Source organism: Mytilus californianus, unplaced genomic scaffold (assembly GCF_021869535.1).
Source record: "Mytilus californianus isolate M0D057914Y unplaced genomic scaffold, xbMytCali1.0.p SCAF_2, whole genome shotgun sequence".
Classification (NCBI taxonomy): Eukaryota; Metazoa; Mollusca; class Bivalvia; order Mytilida; family Mytilidae; genus Mytilus; species Mytilus californianus.
In genome coordinates this window covers 90,760,218-90,774,718 of record NW_026262668.1, presented here as the reverse complement: position 1 = coordinate 90,774,718, position 14,501 = coordinate 90,760,218, and the positions used below count along the sequence as shown (strand labels likewise).

Below are 14,501 nucleotides of genomic sequence, written 5' to 3'. Positions count from 1 at the left end.
GCCAAAAAAGTAATTCCAGTATGTTGACAGGTATGTATAAATCATCTAATGATATAGCATAAGTACTGTCAACAAAGTAATTCCAGTATGTTTTAGTTATTGATTGATAAAGAATATAAACTTCTGTCAACAAAGAAATTCCAGTTAGTTGTTAGGTATGTATTTATCCACTTGTATAAACAACCACTGACTTACCATGCCTGTCTGATCTTGTCTGACACATTTTATCTGGACTCCATACTCTGTGTACTGTTTACCTCTAGATCTCCATGATGGTCTTATCATACACATAGCCTACAATAAAAATTGTCAGATGAATGACCTTTATTTCATTAGAATTTTTTTACTACCAAAGCTAGAAGCTTAAAACCTGCTATGCTGAGCGCAGCTGGATACGCCTGCAGAGGTCCAACCCTGAACAGTTGGGGCAAAAATAGACACAATATTCAAGCTTGATACAGGTCTGAATTTGGATTGTAATTAAATATTTGACATATTATAGGTTTCTGAATAAATGTAGTCAAAGAACTTGAAATTGGTTATATGAATTGAATTTATATTCAATTAAAGATTTCTTGCTGTTGTGCAATACACTGTGCTGTTGCGCAATACTTAGTAAATCTGTTGTCAGACTATAAACAAACAATAACTTCTCAATGTTATATCAGAAATTTATAAAAAAACTAAAGGGAGGTTATCTTAATAGATATAAATCAGTCATCAAAGTTTAATGAAAACTGCTCTAAGCACTTTAAGGATATTGTCCAAAAACTTGAAAATCAACCCTTTTTTTATGAATAAAATCTTATAACTCGGAAACGTAAAATCTTAAATTTATAAAAATCAAAAGGGAGCTTACAGCAATAGATATAAACAATTTACCAAAGTTTCATAAAAAATGCTGAAAGCATTTTTGAGTTATTGTCCGAAAACTGGAAAATCCCCCTTTTTGTAATGAATAAAACCCCATAAATCGGAAACGTATAGTCTAAAATTTAAAAAAATCAAAAGGGAGCTCATGTCGGTAGAAATAAACAATTCACCAAAGTTTCTTGCAAATTGGTGAAATTGTTTTTGAGTTATTGTCCAAAAACTGAAAAATCCCCCCTATTTTAATGAATAAAACCCCGTAACTCGGAAATGTAAAATCTAAAATTTATAAAATTCTAAAGGGAGCTTACATCGATACTGAATAGATATAAACAATTCACCAAAATTCATAAAAAATGCTGAAAGCATTTTTGAGTTATTGTCCGAAAACTGGAAAATCCCCTTTTTTGTAATGAATAAAACCCCATTAATCGGAAACGTATGGTCTAAAATTTATAAAAATCAAATGGGAGCTCATGTCGATAGAAATAAATAATTCACCAAAGTTTCTTGCAAATTGGTGAAATTGTTTTTGAGTTATTGTCCACAAACTGGAAAATCCTCCCTTTTTTTAATGAATAAAACCCCAAAACTTGGAAACGGTAAATCCGAAATTTATAAAAAACGAAAGGGAGCTTACGTCAACAGATATAAACAATTCACCAAAGTTTCATGCATATTGGTTAAAGCGTTTTTGAGTTAATGTCCGACATGTTGATAACGGACGGACGGACAACGGTATACAGGGTTCTCGTTAAGACGCGTATATGCGTCCTGGACGCATCATTTATGAAACCCGTGAGTCCCTGGGACGCGTCCTCGTTGTATCCCCTGAGTCCCAAACACATCGTTTTGCCTAGAAGACTCGCGATCGTCGACATTGTTTTGAATTATATATGATGCGTAGATCATTATTTTTGTTGACTGATAAGTATTTTTTGGAATTAAACGTAGTTCATCCTTAAATATAATAATTCTGTTCAAACTGATTATAAATAAGTAATAGTTACCGATTTTTAAAAAAATTTAACAAGTATTTGAAAAGCTTGAATATTTCCACGTGTTGAACATCACGTACAATGAACATATCGATTGAAAAAAAAGAAAGTAAATTATTTTGAGAATTTAAAATGAAATGATATAATTTTCAATAACTGTTGCTACTATGCATAAAATAGATCATAGGAACAGTTTAGATTTAATATTTTACGGATAAAAATAATTTAACTGGTCTTCAAATGATTTAACATTTTCCCCGTATTGGTATGTTGAACATCGCGATCGTAAACAAATGTGCAAAATGTTTTGAAATTGAAACAAATCCACTTAAAAAATGATTAAAGAATAATTACTAATTAGTCAAGCCCATTATTATGAACAGTGTTCACATTAGTTTTGCTTCTTTTTATATAAGACTATAATAATTATCATGATGTAAACATCAAAGTGATTATTAACTCAATCATCAATGATTAAATATGATTAAAATTAATTAATAATAATTAATATCAACTGTGTACTGGCTTGTCTAACAAAGTGACACCAGTATCACGATGAGTCAAGTTAAAGTCCTTTTTCTAAAGGAAACCGGATGACAGCGAATCCAAGTAAAAGACCAAGAGTCAATGACCATCTACACAAAGAATTGATAAACATAGAAATAGGTCTGTTATATATGTTGTAATTAACAATAATTATAAAGAGATCATAACTTTTATTGATATAATAGAACTACTAATATAACTACCAATCCAACATGCATCGTTTTGATTTTATTTCGTCATATTTCATCATACTAGGACACAAAAAATCACATGCATCCTGGACTCATCAAACTCTATTGGGACTCACCATTATTAAAGGTGAGGAGTCCCAGGTCTCACCATGAAAATTTCCTAGTGAGACCCCTGGGTATACCATAATATGTCCCATAAAAGACGTATAAAAATGTATTGATTACCTGGTATTTCTAAGTTTAGTACCAATTTGATTTCTATTCTTGATAATGCATGGTATATAAATTTGCTCTACATTTAAGCCATCAATTGCAAATTTTTAAATTAGATGAAACAAAAGGCTCCCAAGAGCCTGATTTTTTTCCTTTATTGCAATCAGTAATGTTTGCTTATTCAGAGATCTTATTTAGTGGCAGTTTTGTAGGTCTTGTATTGATGATCATTTTTTGCTGTTTACAGTTTATACCTATCTATTAAAGTATCTAAAATAAATTTACAGGCAATAAATCCTACGGGTATAACAAGTGTGAAAATTTGGCAATGTTGACTTACTTGTATATCTTATTTTTCTTATTCTTTTTTTAAGCTATTTTAAATTTCTCTCGAACTCTGACAAAAATGCAAAAATGGATACAAATCCTCATTCCTGGGAAATAACTTCTAAAAGGAGTTGGTTGACAATTTTGTACATGATGACTGATTTATAGATCTTATTGTGCTGAAAAGTTTTTGCTTTTTTTTAATACTGTTTCTGTTATCTATTAAATTTCGTGCAAAAACTTGAAAAATGGGAAAATCATCTATGAAGAACAATAATTACTTTCAGGGGTCAATTGACGATTTTAACCCTGTTGACTTTTGTGTATATCTTATTGTACTTAACATCTATTCATATTTGTTATGCACTTTGTCTATAGATGTCTATATGCCATTTTGTTTTTTTCTTTGTTGAAATAGTTATTTGTTTTATAGTGATTAAGATTGTATTACAATGTTGACTGCTGTACCCCAATTTTTGACATCTTTACCTATTATGTCTGTTTGTTTTGCTCACACATTGTTGTCAATATAATGGAATTCTATGCGACAGTCATACAAATTAGAGGTTTCGCTAGCTATAAAACCAGGTTTAATCCACCATTTTCTACTCGAGGAAATGCCTGTACCAAGTCAGGAATATGACACTTGTTTTCCATTTGTTTGATGTGTTTGAGCTTTAAATTTTGCCTTGAATTATTTTTGTTATTTTCTTTTTGCTATTTACAATTTTCTCCTTATCTATAATGATTTCCGCAATTTAAAAAAAAAAATGGATAAAAACCATCTTTCAAGAGTAATTATTCCAACAGTCAATTTACAATTTTTCAGCCATGTAAACTTATTTGTAGATCTTATTGCTTTGGTAATTTTTACTGATTAAAATGTTTCTCTATCTGTTACAGTTTTCAAGATAATAACCAAACTCTGTGAACTCCAAAGCAGGTTTTCAGATTTATCTGAAAATTCCGCCAATAATAGAACCCAACCTGCTTATCAATTCTACCTTGAAAGATTTGCTCTAATTGCTTTAATTTTTTAGATATAAGCAAAAAACTTTGATATTAACTACAAATTAAATTTTAAGGGGCAAAAACTCCAAAAATTGGTGGTATGATTTATTTGAAAATTTAACAAGAAATGATTGTAACAGGATGCTGTTACGAAGTCTCCCAAACGAGGCTCCTATAATTCGTAATTCCAAGAGTCGCCTGACATTGGGCAAAGTCCAGTGAAAATTGGTTTGGTCCAGTAAAGTTATATGCATAAATGATGCCTGGGGACTAACCCTGTATATCATTCAAATCATCTTGGCATGACAAACCATTTACAAGATATTAGAACATTGGGGGTGGGGGGAACCCCTGGGGACTGACCCTATACATCATTCAAATGTTCAAGACATGACGAACAGGAATATATATGGTTTAGGGGTGGGGATCTCAACCATTTACAAGATATTAGAACATTGGGGGTGGGGGAACCCCTGGGGACTGACCCTATACGTCATTCAAATGTTTGAGACATGACGCACAGGAATATATATGGTTTAGGGGTGGGGATTTTGACCATTTACAAGATATTAGAACTTTCTCAAATGGCAGGGGGTCGGGAAGACCCCTGGGGACTAACCCTGTATATCATTCAAACCATCTTCGCATGACAAACCAGAATATATATGGTTTAGGGGTGGGGATCTTGACCACTTACAAGATATTAGAACTTTCTTAAATGGCAGGGGGTGGGGGTGACCCCTGGGGACTAACCCTGTATTTCATTTGATGTGCTTTATCATGACAAACCAGAATATAAATGGTTTAGGGGTGGAGATCTTGACCATTTACAAGATATTAGAACTTTCTCAAATGGCAGGGGGTCGGGATGACCCCTGGGGACTAACCCTGTATATTATTCAAACCATCTTAGCATGACAAACCAGAATATATATGGTTTAGAGGTAGGGATCTTGACCACTTACAAGGTATTAGAACTTTCTTAAATGGCAGGGGGTGGGGGTGACCCCTGGGGACTAACCCTGTATTTCATTTAATATGCTTTATCATTTAGAACATTTTCAATTACAAAATTTGTGTCTATCACAAACGATTTTCAATTTATAATCATTTGAAAATTTTAAAAAATAAAATCCCATGGGTTCTATAGTAAAACCCTCCTTTCTTTTTGCCCCTCAAAGTACCCCTTTATAAACCCTATTGCACATACAAAACCCTGATTGCACCACTAGACATGTTAGTTTAACATATTGTGAAACCCTAAGTTAATCTGACAAGCAGTTTTGGAGAACGGGTGCGGACAAGTTCAAATTTAAAAGCGGCGGAAGAGGAAGAAGAAGAAGAAGAAGAAGAAGAAGAAGAAGAAGAACTGAGCAAAACCAATAAGTCTTCCCAAACTTCGTTTGGGAGACTTAATTATCATCAGTTTCTTATTCTGCATCATGTAAATCACTTGAATATGATGTGTAACTGGTTTAAAAAAATTTCAACACTAATAAGGGGGTACCTTACACTTTGACTAAAATAGATTTGACTCGTTTCATTTTCATAAAATTTACTTGGTCCTATTGACAAAAATATAAATATTTCAAGAAATTTGAACCACACAATAACAGGTAAATTTCATTGGATATCTATCAGTTTTACATACACTAATTTTGATAATTAAGAAGCTTGATTTTTCTTTACTAATAGTATGTGCTTGAAACGTTCAGCTGATTTTTAAAGATTTAACTCCCTTAGATGTTCTGTACCTCCTTAAACACTTACATTTCAAAGATTTTACATGAAATTCATGTTAAATTAATTTGTGTTATTAAATAAGTTTAAACAATGAGAAAACTTGAAAACACAGCTCCACCCCTATTTTAACACATCATAAAATATTTTGTGTCAATGACAATAAGTAAATAAATAAAAAAATGACAACAATTTCTTCTGAAAAAAAAAGGCACAAGATGTCATCATAAGGCAATTTTTCCTTCTTTTCATAAAAATAAACTGTTGACACAGAGATATGTCTGGCCTGTAGACATAAAATTCAGAAAAAGACAATCTGATGGACAGCAACATTGCTAATTAATTCAAAGTTGCTGGACCAACTAGTGGGTAGGGCCTCAAAATGGTTGACAAACTGATATGTACTGATAGTAATGCAACTTTATAGAAAATATCATTGATCTATCGCAAGTATTTCATATCAAACTAACTTAGACAGAAAACTTATCATTGAAAATTGTTATTAATTGAAAGTCACTGAACGATGGCCTAGGGGGCAGGGCCTCGAAATAGTCGTCAAACTGATATATACTGATAGCAATGCAACTTCACACAAAATATCATTGATCTATCACTGGTAGTTCCTATCAATTTAACTTAAGCAGAAAACTTAACATTTAAAATGGCTAATTAATTCAAAGTCACTGGACCATGGCCTTGGGGGCAGGGCCTCAAAATAGTCGTCAAACTGATATGTACATGTACTGATAGTAATGCAACTTCCTACAAAATATCATTGATCTATCACAAGTACTTCCTATCAAACTAACTTAAGCAGAAAACTTAACATTGAAAATGGCTAATTAAATCAAAGTCACTGGACCATGGCCTAGGGGGCAGGGCCTCAAAATTGTCTTCAAACTGATATGTACTGATAGTAATGCATCTTCATACAAAATATCAATGATCTATCACAAGTAGTTCCTATCAAACTAACTTTAGCAGAAAACTTAACAATTGTTGATGCCATCATCGCAGCTGTAGCCATCGCCAGAAAAGCAATCCCTATGTCTCGCTTTCCGTGACTTTTGTCGCAGGCCAGACAAAAATTAAACTTGTGCAATACTATCAATTTTCATATCCTTTTGAAGTTATGATTTTATATACCAGCTTTTTATTCATATATCATGAGGCACCAAGGAAGTACTTCACTTTATAATTGCTAGGATGTTTACAAGGAATACAACTACAGAATGCCTTACATAATTTCTTCTAGGCATAATCAGCATTCTTATAATCTTCTCCAATCCATTAACTATGAAATAACCTCCCATCTCCTGTAACATTTAAATAAAAAAAATTAACATGAAATAAACTAGAGGCTCTCAAGAGCCTGTGTCACTCACCTGTATTTACTGATGCTTTTGAAATCATGTAAAATAAGGTTAAAATCATAATTAATAGTATTAGATATTAGATATTATAATGATATCTAAGATAATAACAAAAAACTGCAAAATTTTTGTAAAATTACTAACTCAGGGGCAGCAACCCAACAATGGGTTGTCGGATTTGTCTGAAAATTTCAGGGCAGATAAATCTAAATCTGATGAACATTTTTGCCACTTGTCAGATTTGCTCTAAAAGCTTTAGTTTCAGAGATATAAACCAAAAACTGCATTTTACCCCTATGTTCATGATGGTTGGAAGGCGGGGTCATCGAACAAATTTTTTAAACTAGATACCCTAATAATGATTATGGCCAAGTATGGTTGAATTTGTCTCGGTAGTTTCAGAGAAGAAGATTTTTATAAAAGATCACAAAAATTTACGAAAAATTGTTAAAAATTGACTATTAAGGGCAATAACTCCTAAAGGGGTTGACTGACAATTTTGGTCATGACAACTTATTTGTAGATCTTACCTTGCTGAACATTATTGCTGTTTACAGTTTATCTCTATCTATAATAATATTCAAGATAATAACCAAAAACTGCAAAATTTCCTTAAAATTACCAATTCAGGGGCAGCAACCCAACAACAGGTTGTCAGATTTGATAGATCTTGACCTGATAATCAGTTTTACCCATTGTCAGTTTTACTCTAAATGCTTTGGTTTCAGAGATATAAGCCAAAATCTACATTTTACCCCTATGTTCTATTTTTAGCCATGGCGGCCCTCTTGGTTGGTTGGCGGGGTCATCGGACACATTTTTTAAACTAGATACCCTAATGATGATTGTAGCTAAGTTTGGTTAAATTTGGCCCAGTGGTTTCAGAGGAGAAGATTTTTGTAAAAAGCTAACAACGACGGACAACGGACGCCAAGTGATGAGAAAAGCTCACTTGGCCTTTCGGGCCAGGTGAGCTAAAAATACAATGTTTTAATACCGGTATATGATTCATAAAATAATGCAAGAAGGGTGTGGAAAAATTATAATGAAAAATGTATCATGATTAGTATTTCATTTAGAAAACAAACTTATAATTTCTACTTTAATTTTCATAGGCCAAATGTCATTGTTATATTTTAGTTTAAACTAATAAACAAGGATTACATCTTTACTTCTAAATATGACCCAAAATTTTGTGATGCCCACAAAGACACATGCTGCTTAATACTTTTATTCTTTATCCCTTAGAAATTTTACTATCTTAATCAACTTCATTTAAACTTTGACTTGACATAATTTGATATTTACACTCCATAAGCATGAAACAGCCAACTTTTAAACTAAAAATAAATGGAGAATGTGTCTTTGGGCCACAGATGCCCCCACTTGTAAAAACGCATGAGTCAACTTCCACATACAGATGCAGGATTCACGTAGTTAAGACCGTTTTGTGAATATAAGCATAACTTTCATAGCATTTGGTTGAGGCAATCTAAAGTTAGAGAACGGAAACTACATATTAAGCAATTTTTCCATTTATAAAGGGGCATAACTCATGAACGGTAAAACTGATCTGTGTTTTGTGGTAATAAGCATTGTGTATAAGTTTCATAACATTTAGTGGAGGAAAACTAAAGTTAGAGAACGGAAACGACAGATCTAGCAATTTTTATGTTTATAAAGGGGCATAACTCATGAACAGTAAAAGTTACGCCACCCAATTTCGAACCTGATCTGTGTTTTGTGGATATATGCATTGTGTATAAGTTTTATAATATTTTGTTGAGGAAAACTAAAGTTAGAGAACCATTTTTTGGGGACGTTCAGGACAGACAGACAGACGGGACAGACATGGGTAGTACTAAATGCCCCCTCCGCTATGGCTTGGGCATAAAAAAGCCTAGCTACATATTAAAAACTTAATTCATAGTACCTCTGCCTCCTCTCCATGTTTTACTAGCTCTGATGGTGATAATCCTTGTAAGTTACATCTTTTTGACTAAAAATAACAACAATCAAATTATATATCTGCAATGAAACATAAATGCTTCAAGTCCAAAACTCATCGATACTGATAAAAAACTTTCAAACTACATCAGACAGATTATGATAAAAGTTGCAGGTTGAACATTCTTATGTCAAATTAAAAGCAATTAAGTAAATACAAGGAAAACACTATCTATTGTGTTTTAAAATATACTGTGATGAAGAAACTAATAATACTTCAGAAGCATTTGTTATTTCTAAATTGACAAAATTTCATTTAAATTTTTATCATTATCACTTTACGACATGTGAACAAGTACAAAATATGTTTCAAATAATTTAAAATAAAACACAAAAGTGCACAGGCTTAAATGTATCAATTGCTTTACCTATCATGATTGATTTATTTTGAAAGTTTACAATATGAAAGTTTTACTACAAGTAACTCATAAACTTTACATCATCAATGATCTATGTTAATGAGGTTAAGGTCAGATGAACTCTGCTAGACAGACAAGTACACCTTACAATCATACCATGCAGTAAATATAGTTATTCTATTGCTTATAGTATCCTAGAAACAGACATAATTACACAAATTTAAAAGAATTGACCCAGAGGGTAAAAACAGACTTGGCAGGGTTAGGGGAAACATTACCTTATCAATGATCCATGAGTCAAGGTTAGATAAACCAAGCCAGACAGACAAGTATACCTTACAGTCATTACATACACCAAAAATAGTTGACCTATTGCTTGTAGTAAACAGGAAAAGGCCAAACCAGGAAAACTTAACATGGACTAATGATCCATCAAAATGAGTTCAAGGTCAGATGAACCCTGCCAGACAGACATGTACACCTTACAATCATTCCATACACCAAATATAGTTGACCTATTGCTTATAGTATCTTAGAAAAGGACCTTACTTACTACTGAAACTCAACATTGACTAATAAATCATGAAAATGAGGTCATGGACAGATGATACCTGCCAGACAGATATGTAAACCTTACAATCATTCCATACACCAAATATAGTTGATCTATTATAGTAAAAGAAAAACAAACCAAACACAAAACATTAACATTGACCAATTGCAAGGAACAGCGAATATGAGGTCAAGGTCAAATGAAACATGCCAGACTGATATGTACACCTTACAACCATTCTGTACACCAAATATAGTTCACCTACTGTTTACAGCATCTGAGAAACGGCCCTAATCATGTAACTTTAACCTTGATCACTGATCCATGAAATGCAGTTGAGGTCAGGTAAACCCTGTATACCAAATATAGTTATCCTATTACTCATAATAAGTGAGAAATTCACATAACAAAAAAAACTAATTTTTTTTCTTCAAGCAGTTGCTAAACCATGAAAATGAGGTCAGGGACAACCGACATACGACAGACTGAAACTTTGTAACAGAAGGCATCTGTATACAAGGTATGAAGCCTCCAGGTCTACTACCCTTTGAAATATAAAGCTTAATAGAAATAGTTTATGCCTTCGTTGCTGCCGGATAGTTATCCGATGTCTTGCATTTAGCTACTTTTGTCAAAGTTGACAATAAATGATACAAACCTTAACCATAATTGGAATTTCTCCAATAGTTCTTTCGACTGTATCCTGTGGTTTGTTGTTTATTTTCCATACAAATGTTATCTGGAAATTCCCTTTGTACGTCACAAACCTCTGTCGACACTGGAAAGGCAAAATTGGTTTTTTTTTCTTTAATTGCAGTGGTATCAATATATAATGTTGAAAAATTGAAAGACCATTACTGTCACACTGGGAACAGTATATCTAACGGGAAATGAATCTGATAGGCTTTTCAGTATAAAATTGATAAAATCTCGGACTCCACGAGACTTTGCGAGATTTATGGATTTTGGTAGCGTCTGACTGAAAAAACTATCGGCACTGCGCAATCAATTAACCACATAATTCTAATCGTAAATAGATACATGTTTTATCATAAAGTAGATATATTTTGTCATACTAAATGACCAAAATAAGTGTGATTTATTTGATGTGAAGTGTTTTAAAATGGTGTGAGAAATTGGGAATGCAATCGGCGCCATTTTTTTATTACCCTTTTTGCATTCTGTACCATTCTGTGATGAAATGAATTCGATTATAACAAATTTGAAGTGACAGATAACAAGTTTGATACACTGGCATCACTTTAAAACTGTTTGAATGACATTTTATTGATATTATCAGAAATTATTAGGATAATAGTGAGTGCGTTTTTAACACATGTCCGTTTCCGTATCGTATCTTTATTAACTATCACCCGACAAAAAAATCGGCTACAATTAGGTAGTGTCAAGTCCCGTCAATATATATGTTCCTGTGTCACAGAATAAGAGAACAACATCTAAGTGAGCCGTTGATGTTGGTTCTAATTTGTTGTTACAATATCTTGATATTGTTTTTATCCTCTTTGAGTAACAAATTAGACCTGGTATCCTTTTTCAACTTACCATTCCGTTTGTTGTTGCCATCTTGTTTTACTATAAATTTGTGTTTCCTGCATGATACTTTTATCTGTTATAGTGTTTTATACCAAAGACAACTTTATCTTTTTTTTTTATTTGTATTTAAATATTTTAACTTTAACTTGATATTAAGTCAATAAAACTACTCCTTACTTCTGCAGGATAAACTTTCAGGTTGACTGAAGTCTTGTTACTTTGAGAAACCACTGGTTTGTATATATTAGCATCCTACAACACATAAACAATTCAATTATTTTAAAAGTTATATCAGTACAGCTCCACCATGGGCATGTGATATACCCACAAGAAAGCAGTTGTGTAGTTTAAAATGGAAATTCATGGTAAGGTTTAACTTTCCCTAATTTTTTTATTTAGATGAAATTAGGAAAACACTTCCTTGCATTAATTTGATCTTTAAAGAAAATCAGAATAAGAGACAAAAATTGTGAAACTAAATCTTACTTACTTAATTGGAGCTATAAAACACAAAATGTATACTCCTTCAAAAAAAAACAAAAATCAAACTGCAGTATTTCTATGTACTTCAACAGAGTAATTGGTTTAAATCTTCCCTTAGTTTATTTATTTTGTATTTACATTGTATCATAGGTCAAATTTATTTATTCAGTGTATATTCACTGGTGTTAATATGTCCTTTGATTGAGTTAAGCCATTTCAGGTGATATTTTATAGTGTGTCTTTCTATGTTGTGATGTTACACTATTGTTTCAGAAAAAGGGTGAAGGTTTGGTACCATTAAAACCTTTAAACCCGCTGCAATTGTTTGCACCTGTCCTAAGGCAGGAATCTGATGTTCAGTAGTTGTCCTTTGTTGATGTGGTTCATAAGAGTTTCTCGTTTCTCTTTTTTTATATAGATTGAACCGTTGGTTTTCCCATTTGAATGGTTTTACACTAGTAATTTTTGGGGCCCTTTATAGCTTGCTGTTCGGTGTGAGCCAAGGCTCTGTGTTGAAGACCGTACTTTGACCTATAATGGTTTACTTTTATAAATTTTTACTTGGATGGAGAGTTGTCTCAATGGCACTCATACCACATCTTCTTATATCTATTAACTCCAGAACAGTTATTCTAGTATGTCAATAAACTGAACATTAACATGTCTCTTGTGTGCTGTTTATGATTCCATATTACTTTTCTTTTTTTAGATGTTATTTTTATATTTACTCTTTTTGTTTCTCACTTAAAAATCTGTAAGGGACAAAATCATGAAGTCTTTGAAGGCAGTTTGCATGGAACATTTGAACACCCCAACCACTTAGAAACAGTTTAATTGAAAAAGTATGTTGTAATCGTTTTAAAATACAGCAAAGTTAGCCATGAAAAATTTACTTTCTGTATTGGTTAAAATGAGTGAGAAAGGTACATCGTAATTAATGAAAAGGAGATTTCTATCATCAAAACTAATATAGAGTAAAAGTTATACAAAATGTAAATGGTAAAGACCAATCTTAATTGTTGTTAAAGCTGAAAAAGAAAAGAAAATAAATGTGATTATGTGCATACCAATACTGTAAATGATATTCTGTCTCCATTTGGTAAAGCAAACTCCACAGGATAAATCAACTGAAACATAAAAATATATTAATTCAAATTATGTATTGTGTAAACATGCCCTTTTGTTCTTTCATGCTCTATACTCATTCTAACATGGGTAGGCATTATATTTGTCAATATCTATACACAGTTTATTAACCTATTTCTAAAACTTTCATGTCTTGAAGTTCACTCCCTGTGTCAATGCTAATTAACAACAAACAACACAATGAACAGCTGTAAGAAAAAATCAGTCTTTTGGAAGCTAAGACACACAAACATGCTTTCTTATCATTAGAGATGCACCATCGGAACCCCATATCAAAAATTTTAGACAATTCTACACCAATTGACTACAAATATTTATTTCTTATTCTTTTTCATCTTGACCTCTTCAATACTTTTTCCAATTTCTACTTTATTTCATCAATAATCCAAAGTAAAATTAAGTGTAATTACCTGCACAGCCTTTCCCAATCCCTCCTCTAACATGTAATTGAAAGAATCAACATGGGGTTTTGTTAGCTCTTGCAAAGGCTGAAAAACAAAAATAATTACTTTTTTTCAAGCATAAATGTAGTGGTGTTTTGAGCAAGTTATGTCCAACAGGCTGTGTAAATAGTACTGTGTTAACAATGTTTAATGAAAAGGCCATTGTACATAAACTATGGCTTTAAAGAACTATAAGCTCCTAGGGACCTGAATTGTTCACCAGGATTGCATTGTCTACAGTTGCTAAAAAAAATGTAGATGTCTTAGCATTTATATTACTAAATATATTTAACTATCATGACTAAGTTGAAAGATGTGCATAATGGCATAATAAAAAAAAAAACTGTTTAGACTCTAGCATGTCTAGGAAAACCTGTAACAATTCTTCTCCTTTTTTTCAAAATAGGTGCAAATTGGGTACTCAGTGGAATTTGGGTACTATCAGTATGACATTAGTTATTTATACCGACTTCTTCCTCTTTATCAAGTAACACCTGCCTCATATTAATTTAATGTTAAGATAAATCAGCGCATATTGATGACCATTAAATTGACATACATGACCATGATGAGGTATGAAACCAATCTGTATTTGTATGTATACATCGTAGCTACCAATGCTGGCTTTTATACAAAGGGGTGAAGGTGCTGTTTATTGATGGTTCGTGAGAGCAGATTTTAAGGTCT

The 14,501-nt window shown here is 32.4% G+C and overlaps 1 protein-coding gene across 1 annotated transcript in view; it reads right to left on the bottom strand.

Annotated features, from left to right (window-relative positions):
• Positions 1-14,501, bottom strand: part of LOC127728442 (DNA-directed RNA polymerase I subunit RPA2-like) — a 49,928-nt gene that overhangs the window by 35,005 nt on the left and 422 nt on the right. The window contains exons 2-8 of the mRNA XM_052235801.1: positions 13,782-13,859; positions 13,293-13,352; positions 11,920-11,994; positions 10,847-10,966; positions 9,203-9,268; positions 7,138-7,212; positions 196-294 (exon numbers count right to left, since the gene is read on the bottom strand). Of these exons, the coding sequence (XP_052091761.1) occupies positions 196-294; positions 7,138-7,212; positions 9,203-9,268; positions 10,847-10,966; positions 11,920-11,994; positions 13,293-13,352; positions 13,782-13,859 (573 nt within the window). The remainder of the gene's footprint in view (positions 1-195; positions 295-7,137; positions 7,213-9,202; positions 9,269-10,846; positions 10,967-11,919; positions 11,995-13,292; positions 13,353-13,781; positions 13,860-14,501) is intronic.